General features: G+C 45.0%; 1 protein-coding gene across 8 annotated transcripts in view; it reads left to right on the top strand.

The window, feature by feature from the left end:
- Positions 1–25,173, top strand: part of BCAS3 (BCAS3 microtubule associated cell migration factor) — a 702,801-nt gene that overhangs the window by 141,317 nt on the left and 536,311 nt on the right. For all 8 annotated transcript variants that reach the window (XM_087890109.1, XM_087890127.1, XM_087890106.1 and 5 more), the window contains exon 13: positions 17,550–17,643. In XM_087890109.1, coding sequence (XP_087746235.1) covers positions 17,550–17,643 — 94 coding nt within the window. The remainder of the gene's footprint in view (positions 1–17,549; positions 17,644–25,173) is intronic.

The following is a 25,173-nucleotide window of genomic DNA, read 5'->3' as shown; positions in this document are numbered from 1 at the left end:
ACTCGCCATGACCAAATTGCCACGGCCAACTATTTTCAGTGGAAATACTGTTAAAGAAACAGTGGTGGATACCATTTAGCGCCTTTGAGTTATCCCACGTGGTATTGTCCTGCAGCGAGATATCCTCACCAGATTGGCCGCAATGAGATGGCCGGGGTGAGTTGGCCGGATCGAGATGGCCATGGCGAATTGGCTGCAGCAAGATGGCAGTGGTGAGTTGGCCGTGACAATGCCAGGCCTGGAAGCCATCTTTTGCATTGGTCCTTCAGGCCTGCCACATTTACTACGGTGGGAAATTGGGAGGGGGGATTGTATGGAGCATGGGTGATATATAGTCATAATAACATTCCTTTCTCAGAGAGTTAAGGTCACTCTGCCCTGCACAGACGATTTATCCCATTCCATCTCTTTTTCAATAATTTGTCTTCTCTAGAAGCTAGTATAGGTAATCCTCGATTGACAACAATTTATTTAGTGACCATTTGAAGTTACAACGGCACTGAAGAAAAGTGACCTATGACCGTTTTTACGCTTACAACCGTTTGCAGCATCCCCATGTTCACGTGATCGAAATTCAGACCCTGGGCATTTGGCATGTGTTTATGATGGTTGCTGGGTCCTTTTATGATCTTTTATGATCTTCTGACAAACAAAGTCAATGGGGGAAGCCAGATTCACTTAACAACCGTTATTCTTAATTGAACAACTGCAGTGATTCACTTAGCAACGGTGGCCAGAAAGGTCGTAAAATGGGGCAAAACTCACTTAACAGCTGTCTCGCTTAGCAGTGGAAGTTTGGGGCTCAATTGTGGTTGTAAGTCGAGGATTACTTCCATTTTGGTCCCAAACTTGATTGGCTTGAATTACTTCTCTTTGGGGAATCTCTTTTTCACTGATTTGTTGACTCTGGAAGCTCGAAAGATTCTGGTACCTCGAAAGATTTAAGAGTTTCAAAGGTGATGAAATGTGCCACGTGGGCCAATTCTTGGGAAACAATCTGCAGGCCACGTGGCCTTTACTGGTGGATCGGTGGTCAGCCAGACAGCTGGTCCTCTTCCTGAAGAACCCCAATGTCATTTGAAAACAACTGCCCTGAAGGCTGGAACGAGCATAGAGGGCTTCATCAAATCCAGTCATCCTGGAACAGTCCTTCCTCTCAATGGAAGCTTTGTTGTTGTGATTCTTTTGTTGTGCACACTCCTGCTGTCCTTCCCATAGAGCAGGGGGTCGGCAACCTTAAAGAGCCACAAAGGTCCTAATGCAAGCCTCCCATTCAATTCTGGAGCCGACCGGAAGTCCGGTTCCCCTACCATAGAGTCTCTTCCTAGCATGGCATCCTTTTTCCTCTACCTGTCCTAAACCGAAAGCCCTATCAATTGTGAAATCAATCGGCGACAAGGAGCCACAGCAGAGGAATGAAAGAGCCACATGCGGCTCCAGAGCCACGGGTTGCTGACCCCTGCCCTAGAGCAGGGGTGTCAAACTCAATTTCATTGAAGGCTGCATCAGGGTTTGACCTCGGGAGGGGCGGGGGTGGGCGTGGCCGGGGTGGGCGTGGCCAGCCCGACATCACTCGTGTTGGGGGGGGGTGCCTATGGAGACCCAAGCTCTCTGCCAGTGAAAGCAGGCTCCCGCAGTGGTGGGTTCCTTCCGGTTCGGTCCGGTTCGGCTGAGCCGGTAGCGGTGATGATATGTCACCGAACCGATTCTCCCCCCCCTGCCCCCCCACCCCCCCACGTTATTCTTACCTTTTAATTGGCCCCACCCCCAATCTATTGCTGCCTCCTGAGTCCCAGCTGATGACTAGAGGGAAAGAAAACTGTTTAAACTCTTGCCGCGGGGCTTCAAAGGGCCGCCCTACAGCTGATCAGTGTTAAAAGCAAACAAATGAGTCGGGTGGTAAGTGCGAGGACTGGTCGTGAGTGCGAGGACCTTCCAGAAATGACTCTGACCAGCTAGCCATGCCCACCTAGTCACATGACCTCCAAGCCACACCCACAAAATAAGCCACGCCCACAGAACCGGTAGTAAAAAATTTAGAACCCACCCCTGGGCTCCCGAGCTCCTTTTTCAGCTGCCACAGCCTCCTTCGACCCTCTGCCAGCGAAAACGGAGCTCGGGAGGGCTGCCTGTGGCCCTCCCGAGCTCCGTTTTCGCTGGCAGAGGCACCGCGGGCCGGTCCTTTGCTGTTCATGGGTGGCCCCACGGACCAGATCTAAGCACCCCACGGACTGGATCTGGCCCCCGGACCTTGAGTTTAACACTCCTGCCCTAGAAGAATTTGACAAAAGTTACATTTGCTCATATAGGAGACCTGGCATTTCCCCTCTGGCCTTCCTTGTTGAATATGCTTGGATTCCAAGGTTCTTGTCTGTGTCTTAACTGACACTCATGTGGGATTGATTTACGGTAGAGGAAGTGCTAATTGGGAATGAACGGAAGCCAGCTTGCGTACAGCTGAAGAGGACACGACATTTTTCACGATGCCGGGCCAGTGGTGATGGTGGTGAAATGTCACTCTCTATTGTCTTGCCAGACATTGAAGTTGATGGGGAGTGATGTGGTTATGGCCTGATGGCAGAGAAGAATCTGTAACGATGTGGGACCCCTGAGTCTAGAACGACGGCTGAAAAATGAGGAATTGTTTCCATCTAACGGGCCTCCTTATCGAAGTCTGGCTTATTAGTATAAAGCCTGCAAGAGTATGGAGTAGTTTGGTCAGTGATCTTGAGACACGGCATCACTCTAAAATGGGGAGGGGGAAAAACCATGGCCCCTTTACAACCTGTGGCCTTTAACAGGAATATTGCATTCAGTTTCAGTCGCCACGATGTAAAAAAAGATGTTGAGACTCTAGAAAGAATGCAGAGAAGAGCAACAAAGAGGATTAAGGGACTGGAGGCTGAAACATACGAAGGACGGTTGCAGGAATTGGGTATGTCTAGTTTAATGAAAAGAAGGACTAGGGGAGACATGATAACAGTCTTCCAATATTTGAGGGGCTGCCACAAAAAAGAAGGGGTCAAGCTATTCTCCAAAGCACCTGAGGGCAGGAGAAGAAGCAACGGGTGGAAACTAATCAAGGAGAGAAGCAACTAAGGAGAAATTTCCTGACAGTTAGAACAATTAATCAATGGAACAACTTGCCTCCAGAAGTTGTGAATGCTCCAACATTGGAATTTTTTAAGAAGAGGTTGGATAACCATTTGTCTGAAGTGGTGTAGGGTTTCCTGCCTAAGCAGGGGGTTGGACTAGAAGACCTCCAAAGTCCCTTCCAACCCTATTATTCTATTCTATTCTATTCTATTCTATTCTATTCTATTCTATTCTATTCTATTCTATTCTATTCTATTCCAGTCCAGTCCAGTCCAGTCCAGTCCAGTCCAGTCCAGTCCAGTCCAGTCCATTCATTGCTATCCTATTCCATATTTTTTTCTTCTCTCCTTTCTATTCTATTCTATTCTATTCTATTCTATTCTATTCTATTCTATTCTATTCTATTCTATTCTATTCTATTCTATTCTATTCTATTCTATTCTTTTAACGGGCTTACGATCGTAAAGGAGCCATGCAGGTAGTCCTCGACTTACAAGCATGTTTAGTGACCGTTCGAAATTACAACTGGACCGAATGAAGTGACTTAGGACTATTTTGGATACTTACGACAGTTGCAGCATCTAACTTAACAACTGTGGCAAGAAAGATCATAAAATAGGGCCAAACTCACTTCATAACTGTCTCGCTTAGCAACAGACATTTTGAATTCAGCCGTGGCCGTAAGTCGAGGACTACTTGCAGTTGTCCACCCCGATCTAAAACTGCACCTGCTACTAGCAAACATACATAGCAAACTTTCACCTGGGAATTCTCTCCCACCTCATTTCTATACATTGCCTAATGTATGCGAGATCGAATTTTCCATGAATTTAAACATGACTGAGAAAAGGACAATTTCTCAGTTATCTCAGTGCAGTTGAACGAAATCTTGTCAACTCTGGCATCAGGAATGGCGTATTTAGCATCACGTAGTTGCTGAATATATATGTGTGTTTGTTCGTGCGTGCGCATTTAACTTGTTTAGGTACTACAGTCGTGATAAATCGTTTCTTATTCTGAGGTTTAAATGGAGAGAATTGAAGAAAGAGACCTGAAATCTCTAGAGAAGAGAAGTATGTTTCGCATATCTATGGGGCTTCCCCCCACCTTCTTTATAGAAGCCCCAAAAGTTTCTTCCAAAAACAAAATGATAATAAAATAACACAAAGTGGCATTAAAACAAAGCCGATTCGTAAATGCTGGCTCGAAAAAAAAAATCCGGGCCCTGGAAACATAGTTATTTACACCTTCAATGACGGTCCAGCTTTTCAGAGATGACACTGTGAACCTGGCAATCTGACCTTTTATGGAATGGAATGGAATGGAATGGAATGGAATAGAAGAATAGAATAGAATAGAATAGAATAGAATAGAATAGAATAGAATAGAATAGAATAGAATAGAAAATATGGAATGGAATGGAATGGAATGGAATGGAATGGAATGGAATGGAATAGAATAGAATAGAATAGAATAGAATAGAATAGAATAGAATAGAATAGAATAGAATAGAATAGAATAGAATAGAATAGAATAGAATAGAATAGAACAACAGAGTTGGAAGGGAACTTTGAGGTCTTCTAGTCCAGCCCTCTGCTCAAGCAGGAGACCCTATACCAGGGGTCCTCAAACTTTCCGGCTTGGTGGATGGGACAAGGGGTGGGGAAGATGGGAGGGATCCTGTGCAAGTAGCATGCATGCATGCAGCTGCATTTGCATGCGTGGTGGGCAGGCACGCATGCCATTCGCACAAATGGAGCTTCAAATGGGAGCATTTACATCATCGCTTGCTCAAATGGAGCTGCGCACACATGCTCACCCACCCACTTGCATGGCCTGGGCCCCTGCCAATGAATTGGGGACCCCTGCCCTATACTATTTCAGACAAATTGTTATGACTCTATGTAGCCTACATAATCAGGGGTGGGATTGAAAAATTTTAGCACCGGTTCGCTGCCCGGTTGCTGAGTGGGCATGGCTATGGGGGCATGGCCTACTTGCTCTCCTGCACCATGGAAGAGGGGGCGTTTTCGCCCTCCCCAGGCTCCAGAGGCTTTCTTCGAGCCTCCGGGAAGGCGAAAATGGGCTCTCCCAGGCTCCGGAGGCCGGAAACAGGCCCGATTCCAGACTTTCGGAACTTCCAGGAGGCCCATTTTTTGCCCTCCCAGAGCTTCCGCGCGGGCACTGCACTTACCTCGCATCCAAAATGGGCCGCGTGGAGACTCCTGGGAGGGGCAGGATGGGGTGGGCGTGGTCAGCCAGTCCTTGCAACTACCCTGTTTCCCCGAAAATAAGACATCCCCTGATAATAAGCCCAATTGTGCTTTTGAGTGCATGCGCTAAAATAAGCCCCCTGAAAATAAGCCCCCTCCCCGAAAATAAGCCCTCCCTGAAAATATTTAAACGCAGAGCTGGAAATCAGGTAAGATGGCAAGAGGATCCATATCTCGCTCCACCAACCCCAAAATAATAAGACCTCCCCGAAAATAAGGCCAAGCGCTTATTTCGGGGTTCAAAAAAAAAATAAGACAGGGTCTTATTTTTGGGGAAACACGGTACCGGTTCGGCGAACCATCTTAAAATTAACATCCGGTTTGCCTGAACCGGCTGAATCCCAGCCTTGTACATAATGTTCCTTCTCCCGGGGCTGTCGGAAAGAGTGACAGAAGCCGACTCAAAGTCAACTCGCCGGTTTTCCATGACGAAGGGATCTCGAGAGCTTGTGGTCTTCTGGATTCTCATCCAGCACTTTTACCTCTGTGGTAAATTGGATTTCAGTTTCTTAAGGACTGGGCTTGAAGAAATAAAGCTACTCAATTGACCTTCAAAGACTCGACTCTGCGTAATGAAAGATAATGTGGAGCCCCAGAGGAGCAAAACTCTGCCTATTTCATTTAAGATTTTACAAGCTTCATTTATTTTAGAATAAGGTTTGTTGGCCCATTCAAGGTTTTATTATACTTTCCTGGAAAATACACTCTTGTCTTTTCTCTATAATACCCAGAAAGGGGGGAAAAAAGGGGAGAATGAAATCCTGCTTCATAAATTTTTCATGAAGCCGTTTTTTTAATGCAGTCATTATTTCTGACGTTCAGTGTCGGCTCCCAGACTCCTCTTGCAAATAGCTTGACTAATAAAATGATTTATCGGTAGGTTTTTAAGTTGCCTTATATATGATTTAGTAGAATTTTTTTTTTTTGCCTTTAATGAACTTGGCCTCTGATCTTCACAGTGATCATGAGCTGGCCTGCTTAATGGATACGATGAAAAACTGGTTTCTTTTGTGTATATGTGCCTGTGTGTAAAAACGATGATGGCTCTTGAGTTATTTAAGTAAGCTCTAAAGACTTTTAGTTTTGTTTCCCTCTCTTGAAACATCATAGGACAGGGATGGCTAACCTTTTTGCCGTCGCGTGCCAAAAGTGGGGGCAGTGTGAGGGGGGTCGCACACGCATGTATCCACACCCATGATTCAATGCCCCCCGTGCCCCCCCACTTGTAGCACGTGACTGCAAAAAGATTACCGATGGGCCTGGTAGGCCGTTTTTCGGCCTCCCCAGGCTCCAGGGGCTTTCTTGGAGCCTGGGGAGGGCAAAACCCGCCTCCCTCACCCCTGCCCGGAAGCAGCCCATTTCCCGTTTTCTGGTGGGCCCAGAAGGCCCGAAAATCAGTTGGAGCTGAGCTAGGGCAATGCTCGCATGCCCACAGATATGGCTCCATGTGCCACCTGTGGCACGTGTGCCATAGGTTCGCCGTCACGGTTATAGGATAACTGCAAGCAGAAGAATAAATTTAGTTCCCGGGTCGTCTTGCTGCTGGGCTTTGGGGTGTTCTGGAATTAACAGAGCAGAACAGAATAAGAGAGCTGGAAGGGACCTCGGAGGTCTTCTAGTCCAACCCCCTGCTCAAGCAGGAGACCCTTTACCAGTGATCGCTAACGTTTTTGCCATCGCGTGCCAAGAGCGGGGGGGTGGGGGTCGTGCGCACACCCACACCCATAATTGTATGCGCCTTGTGCATGTGCGCGCGACCCCTCCCCACCACGTTCCCCATGCTCCTGGCATGCGATGGCCTGGTGGGCCCGATAGGCCCGTTTTTCTCTCTTCCCCAGGCTCCGGAGCCTTTCTAGGAGTCTGGGGAGGTCCAAAACAGCCTCCCCCCCCCCCGGAGGCCCATTTGTCAATGGCCTCTTTGCCAACTTTTGGTGTGACCAACTTCCGGTGGCAAACAGGCTGTATCTGGCCTCCGGAGGGCCTCCGGGGGGTGGGGAAGGCCATTTTCCACCCTCCTCATGTTCCTAGAAAGGCTCTGGAGCCTGGGGAGAGAGAAAAATGGGCTTTCTCCACCACCCACCGAGGCCCTCCGGAGGCAGGAAACAGCCTGTTTCCCTACTTCTGGTGGGTTCAGAAAGCTCAAAAATCAGCTGGCGGAGCTGAGCTCGCGTGCCCACCGATAAGGCTATGCGTGCCACCTGTGGTGGAATTCGCCGTCACGGCCCTATACCACTTCAGACAAATGGCTGTCCAATCTCTTCTTGAAAACCTCCAGTGTTGGAGCACCCACAACTTTTGGAGGCAAGAGAGGAGAGATAAAAATGAGTGCAGATCTCTTAAGGAGGTTGTAGGACCATAAAAGACTTCATCCGTTCTCAAAATTCTCCTTTTATAGAAAGGTATCCCATTGTAGCTGCTTGCTAAGGAGGACTTCTTCGTGCTTGCTCAAATATGGTTGCATGAAAATGGGCCTTCGCTCTTTGCCCAGGATTTCAGCGTGTTCAGGAGGCAGTCCTTAAGTGGAGTTAAGTCATGGCCATTTCTTTTGTTCAATGTGTTTTAGGTGTCCTTGGAGGTTTGCCTTAAATTCCTTGGCATGGAGACTAAGAACAGTGAATAAATGGCCTTGAAAAGCACAGTTTGCTCATCAGATGGGTCCTTCGGATCATGGGTTAACTAGAGGGGACAATTTAGAATGGATTTTAGAATAGGCTTAACGTTTATAGATTTGTAGCTGATAATTTGAGGAATGGAGTGGGCAAAAATGTGGAGACTCTGGACCAGAGTGCAGAGAAGAGCAACAAAGAGGATTAGGGGACTGGAGGCTAAAACATATGAAGAACAGTTGCAGGAACTGGGTATGTCTAGTTTGATGAAAAGAAGGACTAGGGGAGACATGACAGCAGTCTTCCAATATCTCAGGGGCTGCCCCAAAGAAGAGGGAGTCAAGCTATTCTCCAAAGCACCTGAAGGCAGGAGAAGAAGCAATGGGTGGAAACTAAGCAAGGAGAGAAGCAATTTAGAACTAAGGAGAAATTTCCTGACAGTGAGGACAATTAATCAGTAGAACAACTTGCCACCAGAAGTTGTGGATGCTCCAACACTGGAAGTTTTTAAGAAGAGATTGGACAACCATTTGTCTGAAGTGGTGTAGGGTTTCCTGCCTAAGCAGGGGGTTGGACTAGAAGACCTCCAAGGTCCCTTCCGACTCTGTTACTCTATTTTATTCTATCTCTTATACAGGTAGTCCTCCACATATGGCCACAATTGAGCCTGAAACGTCTGTTGTAAAGTGAGCTTCCAACAAGCAAAGTCAATGGGGAAAGCAGGATTCCCTTACCAGCTATGTGATTCACTTAACAACTGCATTGATTCACTTAACAACCATGGCAAAAAAATGTCCCCCAAATGCTTTTTCCTCCCCCCAAAAGGCAACTGGAGTTTCTTGGTTTTTTTTTTTTTAAATCGTTTCACTTTTCATCTAAGAAGCTTCTTCAGTTCTAACCGTCCAGTGGGAAATGGAAGGATTTATGTTCTTTTTCAGTCCTTCCATTTTTCCTTTCCCCCACCAGTCATTTTGAACTGGAGAAACTTCTTGGATGAGAAGCAAAAAGTTTTAGAAGAAAAAAAAGAGCAAAGAAGTCCAGTTGCTGTTTGGAAAAAAGGATCTTTTGGATAACCTGACTTGGATGATTGAGAATTTCCGGAGACATGGCAAAAAAAGGATGTAAAATTGGGCACAACTCACTTAATAGCCTTAAAAATGGAAATTCTTCTCCCAAATGTTCTTGTAAATTGAAGACTACTTAGAACGGATTTTCCTGGCATTGGAATGGAATGGAGTGGAGTGGAAATTAGAATAGAATAAGAATAAGAATAAGAATAAGAATAAGAATAGAATAGAATAGAATAGAATAGAATAGAATAGAATAGAATAGAATAGAATAGAATAGAATAGAAGAACGGAGTTGGAAGAGGGGCCTTGGAGGTCTTCTAGTCCAACCCCCTGCCCAGGCAGGAAACCCTACACCACTTCAGACAAATGGCTATCCAACATCTTCTTAAAAACTTCCAGTGTTGTAGCATTTACAACTTCTGGAGGCAAGTCGTTCCACTGATTAATTGTTCTCACTGTCAAGAAATTTCTTCTTAGTTCTAAGTTGCTTCTCTCCTTGATTAGTTTCCATCCAAACCAATTTTTGGATTATATTACAATTACATTGGTAGCCTCAGATCTTCAGAGATTCCTTGCTGGCGAATGTAGGCTGAGCAGCTATCTTAACCTTACTACACCTATCATAGCTAGTAAATGTATTGTCTATTAAGGAAGATGCCATCTCTGAGTTTAAGAGAGAAACGTGGGCTGTTGGCTCTCTCTTTTCTTTGCAAGACTTTTTCAAACTACCAACTTTTGTGACCAGTTCGTAAATCGTGTTTTAGCCTTTCTTAAACTCTCACACCAATCTGAGAAGGAGGAGATTTGTGGAAGATAAGTCTGAAAATTTATGCTCAGGATTAACATCCATTTAGTCTGAGATGCAGACTACATGGATGTTAATCATATTACCTACAGTTAGGAGTGTAGGTAATATGGAAGACCAAAGATTTGGCTCTGATTTGTTCAAAGGAAAATATCTGTGTTAATTTAATTAGCTTTTGAAGTGGTGTTTTTGAATTGTAGCAGTTGTTTGCATAGTAATTTCATAGTTTTTCTTTTTTTTCTTGCTTTGGAGAACTCTAGCTCCCCCCCCCCCGTTTAAAAAGGGCTGAGTTATTAAATTATGTTCATATTTGAAAGCTGGATAAAAATAATTACCGAGAAGCTCAAACAACTCTGTGGTCAGCCCAAATACATTAGTAAGATTTGTGAACATGTCTCAATGGTCTTTTAATGAAGTGTTAGCAATTTTTTTTTTCATTTAAAAATAATGATGGTTTCTTTGGAGTCATTGATTAGCTAAAACGAGTAAAAATAAATATATACTGTATTTCCCCCCTTCCTCCCCCCCCCAATTTTTAAATACATAAACTTTTACTGAGTGTAGTTACATTTTTGCTTGACCCTTTAATTTATTTTCTCTTCATTAATTCATTAGATGGGTGGGACCACCCAGAATTTGTCTGAAATAACTGCCTTTTTAAAAAAAACCTTTGCTTAGCTCTAAACCTGCCAAGTCTACTATATAGCTGATTATTTATAATATAAGTGTTTGCACACACACACACACACACACACACACACACACACAAGGAAAGGCAAAGGATTAAAAAAAACACATATGAATCCAAGAGGTGATTCATACATAGACTTAACTGATGCATTCTGGTATTCAAATTCTACTCTGGTGTAGCAATTTTATCAATTAATCAATCAATCAATCCAGACCTGGCGCACATATTCTATTATCCAGAAGAGACACAGGCAGAACTGACATGAAAGGGCTATAAAACCATAAAAGTATTTGTCCCAATATAGGTAGTTCTTAACTTACGACCAAATTTATGTTGGTAAGCGAGACATTTGTTAAGTGAGTTTTGCCCCATTTTTACGACTTGTCTTGCCACAGTTGTTAAGTGAATCCCGGCAGTTGTTAAGTAAGTAACACGGTTGTTAAGTGAATCTGGCTTGCCTATTGGCTTTGCTTGTCAGAAGGTCGCAAAAGGGGATCACGTGACTCTTGGGACGCTGCAACCGTCATAAATACGAACCAGTTGCCAGTCATCTGAATTTTGATCACGTGACCATGGGGATGCTACGACGGTCGTAAAGGTAGTATACAGCAGTGGTGGGTTTCAAATCTTTTTACTACCGGTTCTGTGGGTGTGGCTTGGTGGGCATGGCATGGCTTGGTGGGCGTGGCAGGGGAAGGATACTACCGGTTCTGTGGATGTGGCTTGGTGGGCAGGGTGTGGCTTGGTGGGTGTGGCTTGGTGGGCATGGCAGGGGAAGAATACCCCAATCTGGGGGAAGGTTACTGCAAAATCCCCATTTCCTCCCGATCAGCTGGGACTCGGGAGGCAGAGAATAGATGGAGGTGGGGCCAGTCAGAATTTTTACTACTGGTTCTCCGAACTACTCAAAATTTCCGCTACCAGTTCTCCAGAACTGGTCAGAACCTGCTGAAAAACTCACCTCTGCACCACTCCCCAAACTGCTGTCATGTTTCCTCTTCACATTGGATAGACCGGGCTGAAGCGACACGGGCTGGCCCCTTAAATTTTCCAGGATGGTCCGGATGCAGCCCCATGGGCTTGAGTTTGACATTCCTGCTGTAGACTATCTGGAAGCCATCTTTTACTTTGGATCTTCCAGGCTGCCACATTTACTGCTGTGGGAAACTGGGAGGGGGGATTGTAGGGAGTTGGAGAGATACCTAGCCATAATAACATTCCTTTCTCTGAGAGTCAAGGACATCCTGCCTTGCACCTGGAGTGGCGTGACTGGGAGGCATCTCAGACCATGTGATGGACATGTGGGTGCAGGGGGAAGGGACTTGGACTTTCCTTTGGGTGGGGAAAACCTGGAAGCTTTCAGATTCGGGTTTTCCCAGATGTGCCAATATGACTGTTGAGGAATATGCGCAGAGTAACCCTTGAGTAGCAAGGGTATGCACATGAGAAATGGCTGTGAGTGATTGTGAATAAGCACTGTCAATATACAGACACACTGAGTTGTGATATTCTTTTACTTTTAGGAAAAAGTAAAGCAAAGTCCAATAAACAATCCAGGTCATACACAGATAAAGATAGTTAAGATGTCAATCCAGGGATATTCTAAGAACAAAGTCTTCTTACCAGTTGTTGTAGTCATATACATTCCTGTTATCTGGAATGAGCTCCCCCCTGGAGATACGGAGGATCCCGGATTTACGCACCTTCCGCCTCACCCTCAAGACCTTTTTATTCCAACAGGCTGGCCTGGCCTCACTTTCCCTTTTAAATGGTATATGAGTAATTTTAAATCTGTTTTTAAATATGGGGATGTTTTAATTCGTCTCGGGCCAAATTGTTTAATACGTTTTTATACTGTTTTAAATTTTATAATCTGTGTGTTTTATATTTATGGCTGTTCACCACCCTGAATCCTTCGGGAGTAGGGCGGTATATAAATCTAATAAAATAAAATAAATAAATAAATATGCAATAAAACAGTTCTTTTTGGAGTTGCAAACAGGAACAAGTACAGCAGTAAAAACAGTAGAAAAACAACAAGTAGCAATGATCAAGCAGTGATCATGCAGAGAGAACAGGCAGAGAGGAGCAGAGGTAGCAATAATAATGTAATAAGAAAAATAAGCCATGATTCAAGCTTCCTCTTAAGTATGTTGGCTACAGAGCTAGCCAATCAGAATACAGTATGATGCAATACAGCATTACAGTCTTAAAGCTATACAATACATTTTGACTGTAAACATGCATTGATGGTTTATATACATTGCCAACCCAACCAGTTAGGTAATAGCCATTTCCTAACAATGACATCTCCAATAAAAGGGAACTTTTGAGGAACTTCTAGCCTCGGAGTCTTCTTTCGTTGGGGGTGTTACTTGGAACCCTGAGACCTGGAGGTGAGGCCGGCCCCCCACTCTCCTGGCCTCTGAAAAGGGGTTAACATATGCTCCGTGCCCTTGCTTGGGGCACATAGAGGAGCACCCAGCCGTGGGGCTGGTTAGCCCCTTGAGAGCCCTCTCTTTGCCTTTTTAACCCATTTTTAACGGCGTTTAATCATCCTAAATTTTAAATTTTCTCAGTTTTAAACTCTCACGTGCTGTTTTTACATTTGACCTTTTTTATTGTACAAGCACCCAAGAGTCCCTTGAAAATTAAAAATAAATAAAAATCACGAGTTAGACTTGAATTTAGAGGCCTGATAAACTTCCCCAGATGGGCTATTTCCAAATCCGGGAGAAAAATAAGATAATACTCGTGAGATACTTTGAAATGTTTAAAACGGAGAGATACGACACTTTTAATTCTTTGCATACTGTACCGTTCTACCATTTTGTAAAGTAGCCGGGAGCAATTCAGAGCATCGAAATCGTAGATTTCTCTTTAAAATGGACTGGAGTTCATTAAAAAATGCAGTTTTCACTTCGTTGCCAGGGTTGAACTTTGGAAGGACGGCATCCTCAATGGAGATTTGTAGATCAAGTCTTGATACTCCCCGCTTTTGAAACTCTCCGCTTTTTTTAATGTTGCTTTGTGACACCGAAGGCTGAGAATCTATTAGGGAGAAGACGAGCGACAGATTGCACCGCTATTTAATTTCCATTTGGTTAAGAATTGATTTTAAAAAGCCACAGCCAACAAAGATGGCCTATCAAATATCACGAATCTATGAGCAAAGCCACCCTTTGGGCCTCAGGCCAATCACTTAACAGACAAACGACCGTCCGACAATAAAACATCAACCTACCAATGTCGGCTTTTATTGGCTGTTTATTTACGATTACGCTCTTTTCACAGATACGATAACTGACTGCCCTGGCCATTGACTTCCTCCAGGGATGGGTTCTAAATTTTTTTACTACTGGTTCTGTGGGCGTGGCTTATTTTGTGGGGGTGGCTTGATGGTCATGTGACAATTCTTTAGGATTTAGCAGAGGTACTGGTCTACCAGGCTTTTAACTGCTTGCAGAGCTGTACCAATCTACCCATTTATTTTTTGCAGGCACTGGTCTACTCATGTATTTTTGCAGGCACCGGTCTACTCATGTATTTTTGCAGGCACTGGGTCTACCCATTTATTTTTGCAGGCACCAGTCTACTCATTTGTTTTCTTTTAACACTGATCAGCTACAGGGCGGCCCTTTGAAGCCCCGCGGCAAGAGTTGAAACAGTTTTTGTCCCTCTAGCCATCAGTTGGGACTCAGGAGGCAGCAATAGATTGGGGGTGGGGCCAAATAAAAGGTAAGAATAATGCAGGGGGGGGGTGTGGGCGGGCGGGGGGACAGAACCGGTTCGGTGACGTCATATTGTCACCGCTACTGGCTTGGGAGAACTGGGCCGAACCGGGAGGAACCCACCACTGACTTCCTCCCAAGCCATCAAGATCAGGGGAAGTGACAGTACCACTTTTACACCCCACTAGTAAAGCCACACTTGCATCCGTTCTGGTCACCACAATACCAAAAAAAAAAAAAAAAATGTTGATACTTTGGAACAGAGGTGTCAAACTCAAGGCATGCGGGCCAGATCTGGCTCGCGGGGCCAGATCTAGCCAGATCTGGCTCGCGGGGTGCTTAGATCTGGCCCACAGGGCCGGCAGATGAGCTTGCGGTGCCTCTGCTAGCAAAAATGGAGCTGGGGGGTGTTGCACGCAGCCCCCCTGCGCCCCGTTTTCGGTCATGACGGCCTCCCGCATCGCTTTGCCTTTTGCTAGACCCCTTATGCAGAGGTCTAGCAAAACAAAAGGAGAAATGTTTCCCCTAGCTCAGATCAAACTAGTTTGATTGCTGGATTCCATTAAAAACAATAGATCCACTGAGGTTCCCCACTGGTGATCGTTAGCCTTTTCCCTGCAAATGTTTGGCCTTAGCCAGAATATTTTTGGAGGTGCTTTTATGTGTGTGTCAGGGTGTATGTTGTAAGTCATCCTTTGTTGTGATTATACATCTTGCAAAATAATTATATCACTGTGTTGGACTGGATGGATGCGTCTTTTCCTGTTAGCCAGCCGTAACATTGGCCAAAAATATAATGTCTAATTTGACGGAGGCTTAAGGAAAAAAAAACACTTAATATTAGATTTCTGGATTAGGTATAACAATTAAGAATTAAGAACAAGTAAGAGCAATTCAATGAATATTTATGACCTCAGTGAATACTCAATTTAATCAACAATACCACAGCTGTCTCAGTGGCACATTAGATTCGACCTCAGTTGGATTGCCGAGTGGATAGTGGTGTTTTTCACACAACACAATGTCACATCAACTGCATATACAGTAGTGGCCAAAATTGTAGAAACCTTTTGGGAAAAGTTGTATTTTTGAGGTTTGATGGCTAATAACATCACTTTTTTTTGGAGTTTCAAGATAATCCTATTCCACTGCTGAAATGGCCTGGGAATAGCCCAGACTTTAACCCAATTGAAAATCTAGGGAGCCGACTAAAGAAACCTTGTTAGTCAGAAGCGACCCAGCGATAAAACCCAGTTAATAGAAGCCATCATTCAATCTCGGTTTCACATGATAACAGCTGCCAACTAAAAGTTCACTCCATGGGAAGACGTTGTAAGGCCGCCATTTATGCTAAAGGTTACCCAACGAAGGATTAACTGATATGGGGATCATTTTTGTATATCTCGTTTTTTCTATGGTTATCATTTTTTTATATCTCGTTTTTTCTACGTGTTTCACTTTTCTTTATGCTGTAACTGTTATTCTAATAGCAAATCCTTCATAAAAGTGATTGCATTACGTTCTTGATTAAATTATCTTTCCAATATAATTTCATGGTACTACTTCAAAAAAAAAGTGCTGTTATTAGCTAGTTTTAGGAAATACACTTCTCTCAAAAGGTTTCCACAATTTTGGCCACTACTGTACAAGGGCAATTGCACAGTGCTGTAAGAAAGTGGGGTTTTGCCCTGATGATGTTTGCTATTTGATTAAAGAAAGTTCTGCAAGAAAACAGCCAAGCTCAGGGAGCTCCAAGGACCCCACAAGAGATCAACACTCCCACCCTCACTGATAGGCCAAACCACTTGTATGTAAACAGTGAGCGAACCCCACTGCCTTTTAGCACTGATGATGTTACCTAGTTGGGTCATGAAACGTCTGCAAGAAAACAACCAAGCTCAGAAAGCACTAAAGATCCAATAGAACAGGTTCAGTAAAAAAATAATAATTTTAAAAGTCCAGATTAGAGATCATTCACCATGGAGAAAATCTATTTATATGGTCAGTAAGAATTGACATCGACTTGAAGGAGAGCTTGTGCCTGGTGTCAGATTTGTCCTTCGGACAAGTGTGTGTTAGCAAGACTTACTGGGGAAATTGGTGAGTTCTGCTTTTGTAAAAAAAATAAAAATAAAGCTGACTATGGTGATTTCATGGCAACGTGAAATGCTACCCACTCATGTCTGACCCCACTTTGTGTTTTTATCACACCTAATTCTGATTCCAGTGGAAGATGCCTGAGTTGGTTGGAAGGAGGCCCTTTGCTAGCTGATATTATTTTCCTTGTGCCTAGTGATCTTTATGGGGTCACTCCTTACTTGGATGACTTAAGAAAGGAATACTTGGTTTGATTGATTGTTTGTTTGTTTATTATATTTGCATCCCATCTTTATTATTTGTACAACTAACTCAAGGCGGCAAAGATATCTAACATTCCTTCTTCCTCTTATTTCCCTACTGCAATAAACCTGTGAGGTGGGTTAGGCTGAGAGAAAAAGACTGGCCCAAAGTCACTCAGCTGGCTTTCTAGTCCCCCTAAGGCGGGACTAGAACTCACCGCCTTCTGGTGATTGGCTCAAAGTCACCCAGATGGCTTTCTTGCCTAAGGCGGGACTAGAACTCACCATCTCCTGGTGATTGGCTCAAAGTCACCCAGCTGGCTTTCATGCCTAAAGCGGGACTAGAACTCACCGTCTCCTAATGATTGGCTCCCAGTCCCTCCCAGCTGACTTTCATGCCTAAGGCGGGACTAGAACTCACTGTCTCCTGGTGATTGGCTCAAAGTCAACCAGCTGGCTTTCATGCCTAAGGCGGGACTAGAACTCACTGCCTCCTGGTGATTGGCTCAAAGTCACCCAGCTGGTTTTCATGCCTAAGGCGGGACTAGAACTCACTGTCTCCTGGTGATTGGCTCAAAGTCACCCAGCTGGTTTTCATGCCTAAGGCGGGACTAGAACTCACTGTCTCCTGGTGATTGGCTCAAAGTCACCCAGCTGGTTTTCATGCCTAAGGCGGGACTAGAACTCACCGTCTCCTGGTGATTGGCTGAAAGTCACCCATCTGGCTTTCATGCCTAAGGCGGGACTAGAACTCACCGCCTCCTGGTTGATTGGCTCAAAGTCACCCAGCTGATTTTCATGCCTAAGGCGGGACTAGAACTCACACTTTCTAGCCTGGTGCCTGAACCCGTAGACTAGAGGAATTCCTGAGCTTCCAATGACATAGAATCAAATGTAAGTTGCGCTGCTCACCTTCCATTTTCTGTGCTATTACGCAGGTGCTGGTGAGCGAGGACTCCGATAGTGACGGCATCGTAGCTCACTTCCCGGCCCACGAGAAGCCCATTTGCTGCATGGCTTTCAACCCCAGTGGTAAGTATTATTTTCTGGCAGTGCATTATGGATCCTTTCACTTGCTAGAAGAAATCAGGCTGAAATCTTTCCTGAAGTTTTATTTGTCTGCCAGCTGAAATAGTGGTTGAAAAAAAGTAAATTGGCAGCAGCGCAACCTTATTTTGTCTCTTGATATTTTGCTTTCTGGCTTGCTTTGATTCTGAACTACACAACCCATATTTCTTATTGGATTTACTCTGACCATCTGCTACAACTTCGACCATCCTGACCCCCACCCCCACACGCACACAAAAGAGCACCCTTTGTACATCCTTTTAACTGCAGATAGTCCTCGATTTAGGACCATAAACTGAGCCCCAAATTTCTGTTGCTAAGTGAGACAGTTGTTAAGTGAGTTTTTCCCCATTTTACGACCTTTCTTGCCACAGTTGTTAAGTGAAACACTGCAATGGTTAAGTTTAGTAACACAGCTGTCCCAACAGGCAGCTGGACTATTTGTTGTTTTTTCATTGAAGAGGTTTCGCTTCTCATCTAAGAAGCTCCTTCAGTTCTGACTTCAGTTCTGACCGTTGAGAAGGGAATCTGGCTTCCCCATGGACCTTGCTCGTCAGAAGGTCGCAAAAGGTGGTCACATGACTCTGGGACCATCCTTAATACATGCCAAGCATGTGGATTTTGATCACGTGACCACAGGGATGCTGCAACGGTCGTTGGTGTGAAAAATGATCATAAGTCACTTTTTTCAATGCTGTTGTGATTTTAAACGGTCACTAAACGAATGCTTGCAAGTCTGGGATTACCTGTACATTGCAAACATTGGAAAAGGGTGGGTACCTGCTTAGTCTGGGAAGACACACATTTTGCGTGTCAAGAAGTGGGCATGGCTAGTCTAGTGAAGAGAAGGACCAGGGGAGACAGGATAGCAGTCTTCCAATATTGGAGGGGCTGCCCCAGAGAGGAAGAGGGTCAAGCTATTCTCCAAAGCACCTGAAGGCCAGACAAGGAACAATGGATGGAAACTGATCAAGGAAAGATTCAACCTGGAAATAAGAAGAAGTTTTCTGACAGTGAGAAACAGTCAACCCATGGAACAGAAGCTGCGTTCAGAAGTTGTGGGAGCTTCATCACTGGAAGCTTTCAAGAAGAGACTGGACTACCATCTGTCAGAAATAGGGCCGTGATGGTGAACCTAGCGTAGGCATATCAGTGGAGCTCCTCCAGAGGCCAGAAACAACCCATTTACCAACTTCCAGTGGGACCGGAAGGCCCGTTTTTTGCTGTCCCCAGCCTCCAGAGCCTCTCTAGGAGTCTGGGGAGGGTGAAAACGGCCTTCCTCACCCCCCCCCCCCGGAGGTCCTCCAGAGACTGAAAATGGCCCGTTTGCCAACGTCCAGTCCCACTTCCTGTCTCACCGGAAGTTGGCAAATGGGCCGTTTCTGGCCTCTGGAGGGCCTCCAGAGTGGGTGGGGAAGGCTGTTTTCACCCTCCCCAGACTGCTAGAGAGGCTCTGGAGGCAGGTGAGAGAGAAAAACGGGCCTACTGGGCCATCATGTGCCAGGAGCACGGGGAGTGCGGGAGGGTGTCACGTATGCGGGGGCGGGGCGCATAGAATTATGGGTGTGGGCACACGTGCGTGCAACCCCCCCCCTCCTGGCACGGGATGGCAAAAAGGTGAGCCATCATTGGTGTGGGCAGGGGGTTGGACTAGATGACCTACAATAGGGGTGTCACTCAATTTCATTGAGGGCTGCATCAGGGTTGTGTTTGACCTTGGGGGCCGGGGTGAGCGTGGCCAGCTTGACACCACTTGTCTGGGGGGGGGGGCGGCTGTCGCCAGAGTGCTCTGCCAGAGAAAACGGGCTCCCAAGCTGCGTTTTCGGCTGGGATGCCTCCTGCAACCCTCTGCCAGCAAAAAAGGGAGCTCGGGAGGGCCGCGTTTTTACTGGCAGAGGCATCGCGGGCCAGTCCTTCGCTATTTCCGGGGCTCCTCCGCGGGCGGGATTTAAGCAGCCCGCAGGCCAGATCTGGCCCCCCAGGCCTTGAGTTTGACACCCCTGACCTACAAGGCCCCTTCCAACTGTTTAATCTAAAAAAAAAAAAATTAATATGTAAGTCAATATATCAGAAGGTATGTTGTTGAAAGCTCATATATTGGGAGCCTGATCTGATGAGTTAAGAGTTTACGTAAATGTGACGCTGAGTCTTGACCAAGGCTATTAAGCAAGAGAAAGGGAATGATCCTTCTGATGGGCACCCATTTTCTGAAACCACATTTAGAGAGCTGCAGCATTAAATGTACACTGGGTCAAGATGTCACCGCCAATAAACGTAGGAAATGGGCATGAATGTCTTTGAAAAGTCAGGTAATTGAAGGTTCCTCTTCTCTGTCATTTCCCATTGGAAGAACAACGCCCCTGCCTCCCTTGGAAAGTTCACTTGATTTCTTGAGGTTTGCAGAAATATTCTCCTAAATTTAATACCACTTATCCTTTTCCACTTAAAGCTTAACCTGGAGATGTAGCTCAGCTGGCTTTTCTACTCCAATTTTTCCCAGGTGGGAGTGAGGGGAAGTGGTCTTTGAAGCCTCAATGACAGTCATCTCTTCTCTTCTCTTCTCTTCTCTTCTCTTCTCTTCTCTTCTCTTCTCTTCTCTTCTCTTCTCTTCCCTTCCCTTCCCTTCCCTTCCCTCCCCTCCCCTCCCCTCCCCTCCCCTCCCCTCCCCTCCCCTCCCCTCCTCTCCCCTCCTCTCCTCTCCTCTCCTCTCCTCCCCTCCCCTCCCCTCCTCTCCCCTCCCTTCTTTCTCTTCTCTTCCCTTCCCTGCTGGATAAGGCTTGTGGGCAAGCAGTCCCCATGCTTTTCTCAAATGGACTAGCTAACATCTTTGTTGGCTTCCTATGTCATATAGATGGTCCTTGATTTACAACCACAATTCAGCCTCAGACTTTTGATGCTAAGTGAAACATTAGTTAAGTGAGTTTTGCCCCATTTTACGACCCTTTCTTGCCCCAGTCGTTAAGTAGATGATTGCAGGTGTTAAGTGAGTAACACAATTGTTAAGTGACTCCTGGCTTGGGGAAATGAACCCAGCAGAATGCAGAACAATCTCCATGAACGTATTCCTTCAAATGATTTTAACCTCCTGTTTCCTGCAGTGGTCAAACTTGCAATGATCTTGAAGAACTTAATGGCTACGAAATTTAGTCACTTGATTTTACTTTCGGTCAAAAGGCCCAAAAGACGAAGCTGACGAAGGGAGAGGATGTTAAAAAAAAAAGGCAAATAAACTAGCATAATAATAAAGCCAATTATTTTTCACAACAGCCTATAAAATTGGTTAGGTAAAGCAGTTGGCCAAGATCATTCCCTGCTTCTGGGGGATCAGAACCCAGTTCCCTTGGGGCTGAAGTTCTTACTACTCCTAGTAGGCTGTTAGACTGTTTAGACCACCTAGTGAGTCTAAAGGTGCTTTAGCTCATAGTGTGCCAGAAGCCCATCTAAAAGTTCCCAGGACTTTTCTCCTATGGGAAGTTTTGCAAGAAATAATTTAAACCAAGGCCTTCCCCTTATTTAAAATGGTCCAAACAGTTTACAAACATTGAGGATGCTACAGTGACCTTGATAAAAACACATCTGACCTGCAAATGTAAATCCGCAAGCGTTCGTCAGAGCCAGAGGCGCCTCAGACTGCAGATTGGGAGGTGGTCACAGACAGAAGGAATCTGCCCCATTGCGGGGTGAGAAGGGGTGGGTGGGAGAAGGCTGATTTAGGTGTTTATGAACTGGCCTCCAAGCAATTAATGTTGTACACGATGGTCTGCCCAGAATTCTGTGTGTGTGTGTGTGTGTGTGTGTGTGTGTGTGTGTGTGTGTGTCTGTATAATCTTGATAACAAGAAAGAATGGCTATCCAGTAGAATCAAATGTTCCATCTCAAACCAGACTAGACTAAACTGGTGTAGACTCCAGCCTGCAGGAACTGGATAGACAGATGACTTTTGGTGGTGTTGTGTATATGTATGTTTGTATGTATATGTGTGTGTGTGTGTGTGTGTGTGTGTATATACATACATACATACATACATACATACATACATACATACATACATCTACTCGGTTCTGGGCTTTTTTCTTTTCTAACAGCTAGCAAGCTCTAACTGCTAGGTGGGAGACCTAAATAGATCCATTTCTAGCTCGTTTGCTTTCATCAGTAGGCCACACCCATATCTTATGTATCCTCCCTGTAAAGGTACAGTATCAATTTTCTTACTTCTTTGTAGGGTTTATGTGTGTTTTTCTTCTAGCCAGGTTTTCCCTACGTAACCAAGGTTTTTTGTAGCTCCAGCTATGGGTGTGGCCTACTGATGAAAGCAAACGAGCTAGAAATGGATCTATTTAGGTCTCCCACCTAGCAGTGAGAGCTTGCTAGCTGTTAGAAAAGAAAAAAGCCCAGAACCGAGTAGATGTGATTCTACTGAGCTGGAGCTACAAAAAACCTTGGTTACGTAGGGAAAACCTGGCTAGAAGAAAAACACACATAAACCCTACGAAGAAGTAAGAAAAAAAATTAATACACACACACACACACACATTATTGAAGACTTTTTTTTAGACTGGAACCGAACAAGCTGAAGATCGGCTGGTCCCCATCTGTTCCATCGGACGTGTGGCTGAATGAGTCGTTGGCTTCGTGCGGTTTGCCAAGTCTGGAGATCTAGCAATTCTTCAACAATTCTGCTAGTTTCCCAAGTAGGCTTTGGTAGGCCTTCCCAAGAAGAAGGACCCAGTTAAGGCTTGCTCTAAAAGCCCGGTGCTACTCGATCAGTGTTGGTCTTTTCATTTTCTCAGTAGAGGAGGCTACGTTCAGAGGTGGTATTCAGCCGGTTCGGGCGAAATGGTAGCGGTGACTGTGGGTGGGCTACCCGCCTGGACATAGTGCCATCCTATTTAGCTATGTTTTCAAGGCTGGGCGCATGCACAGCGAGTGTGTGGAAGGCGTGTGCGTGAGCGGAGCGAGCATGCATGCATGCGTGAAATTGGTGGCAAGAATATGTGAAACTCATCGCTGGCCACGTTGCATCAAGAGAATTCCGTCTCCCTCTCAAAAATAATAATAATAATAATAATAATAATAATAATAATAATAATAATAATAATAATAATAATAATAATTTTATTTCTATACCGCCCTTCTCCCGAAGGACTCAGGGCGGTGTACAGCCAATTTAAAAACACAAGACACAACAATGATTAAAAATTAAAATAATTAAATAGATTTGGCCGATTTAAAACCCCAAAAATTAAAATACCCCAATTTAAAATTATTATGTTGACAGCCCTGCCTGGCGGAACAACGGGGTCTTCAGTGCGCAGCGGAACACCCGGAGGTCGGAGATCTTACGTATTTCCGGGGGCAGTTCATTCCACAGGGCTGGGGCTCCCACAGAGAAGGTCCTCCCCCTGGGTGTGAAAATGACAGTTTCTCCTGGTGAGAGTGACAAACGTGCACCCCCAGTTAATCTAAGCCACCCCCCCTAAATCTGAGGTATGTGCGAATTCTGGAAATACCAGTAGATGAGAATATTTGCAGCTCAGGGTTGAACTGTGGAGTCGTTGGTTTTCTCTGAGCTTGGTTGGTTGTTTTTTTTTTGTGTGTGTGTGCAGATGTTTCATTACCAAACTAGTTAACATCATCAGTGCTAGAAGAGAGGAGGGAGGAGGAGGGGTAGAACAGTGCGGTTCTTGGTGCTCTCTGAGCTTGATGTTTTTTTTTTGCAGATGTTTCTAGGTAACTAGATGTTACCAAACTAGGTAACATCATCAATGCTAGAAGAAAGGGAGGAGGAGGAGGAGGAGGAGGAGGAGGATTCGGGGGGTCCTTGGTGTTCTCTGAGCTTGGTGGTTTTCTTGCAGATGTTTCATTACCAAATTAGGTAAATAGAATTGAATAGAATAACAGAGTTGGAAGGGACCTTGGAGGTCTTCTAGTCCAACCCCCTGCCCAGGCAGGAAACCCTACACCATTTCAGACAAATGGGTATCCAACATCTTCTTAAAAACTTCCAGTGTTGGAGCATTCACAACTTCTGGAGGCAAGTTGTTCCACTGATTAATTGTGTTAACTGTCAGGAAATTTCTCCTTAGTTCCAGGTTGCTTCTCTCCTTGATTAGTTTCCACACGTTGCTTCTTGTCCTGCCTTCAGGGGCTTTGGAGAATAAATTGACAAACTGTATATTAGAACATCCAAACTTTTGTTCCTTTACTGCAGTGTTTCTCAACCTTGGAAGCTTGAAGATGGGTGGACTTCAACTCCCAGAATCCCCCAGCCAGCAGCGCTGGTTGGGGGTTTCTGGGAGTTGAAGTCCACCCATCTTCAAGCTACCAAGGTTGAGAAACACTGCTTTACTGGAAATTGTCTCATATGAATGAATGAGTCCTCTCTGAGGGAGTTGGGCAGGTCCAAAATATATTTTAAAAAATGACTAAATAAATAAATAACACAAATAAATTTTGACTCCTGAAGCCATTTCAACATAGATTTATTAGCCTTATCCTATCTTTTTGCCGACGTTCTGGAAACTCCTGCCTTTTACTCTCCTGCCTGCTTGAATCTGGCAGGATCTATTTTCATCTGGGAATGTGGCCTTTACGAAGTGGTGACTATTGATGCCTGTTTATATAATGTCATTAGCACTTAGCCGTCAGCAATTATACAGGCTCTAAAGACTATTTTCATAGATTGTATAATAGCGCTCTCCAAAGCAATTGGGGCTGCTTGTTAAAAAGGTTTTTCCAGTGACTTTTGGGAAGTCCGTAAATAAGACATACCTTATTATGCCTGATTACTTGTTTCTTTGTTTATAAAATAGGTTCGGGGCATCTAACAATTGGAAATGTTATCAAGTCAAAAATTAGACTTAGACTTAGAATAACTTTACTGTCATTTTGAATCTACACTAATCGGCATACATTAAAATGAAATCTCGTTGCATACAGCTCTCAAAGGGTCACCAATATACATCACATAAACATGACTTAAATACATACATACATACATACATACATACATACATACATAATTATGCATATACCCACATATATTATATGACACAGAGAAGCAACACAGTCTAGTTCAGATGTATATATCTACATGGTGAGAAAAACGAATCTTGCGAGTTTACCAGACCGACGGTCTAGGGCCATGATGGCGAACCTATGGCACGCGTGCCACAGGTGGAACGCGGAGCCATATATGTGGGCACGCGAGCCTTGCCCTAATTCAGCTCCGGCACACATGTATGTGCCGGTCAGCTGATTTTAGGGCTTTCCGGGCCCACCGGAAGTTGGCAAACAAGCTATTTCCAGCCTCTGAGGGCCTCCGGAGGGGGTGGGGAAGGCTGTTTTTGTCCTCCCCAGGCTCCAAGAAAGCCTCTGGAGCCTGGGGACGGCGAAAAACGGATCTACTGGGCCCACCGTGGCATCGCATGTCAAAAGCAGGGAAAGTGCAGGGGTGTCACGCGCGCATGCGCGTGGGGGCATGGCGTACTGAAT

Source organism: Pantherophis guttatus, chromosome 1, assembly GCF_059756535.1.
Source record: "Pantherophis guttatus breed Tessera chromosome 1, ASM5975653v1, whole genome shotgun sequence".
In the NCBI taxonomy this organism is placed as follows: domain Eukaryota; kingdom Metazoa; phylum Chordata; class Lepidosauria; order Squamata; family Colubridae; genus Pantherophis; species Pantherophis guttatus.
Note: the sequence above shows the minus strand (reverse complement) of the source record. Positions and strands in the feature narration are given on the sequence as shown.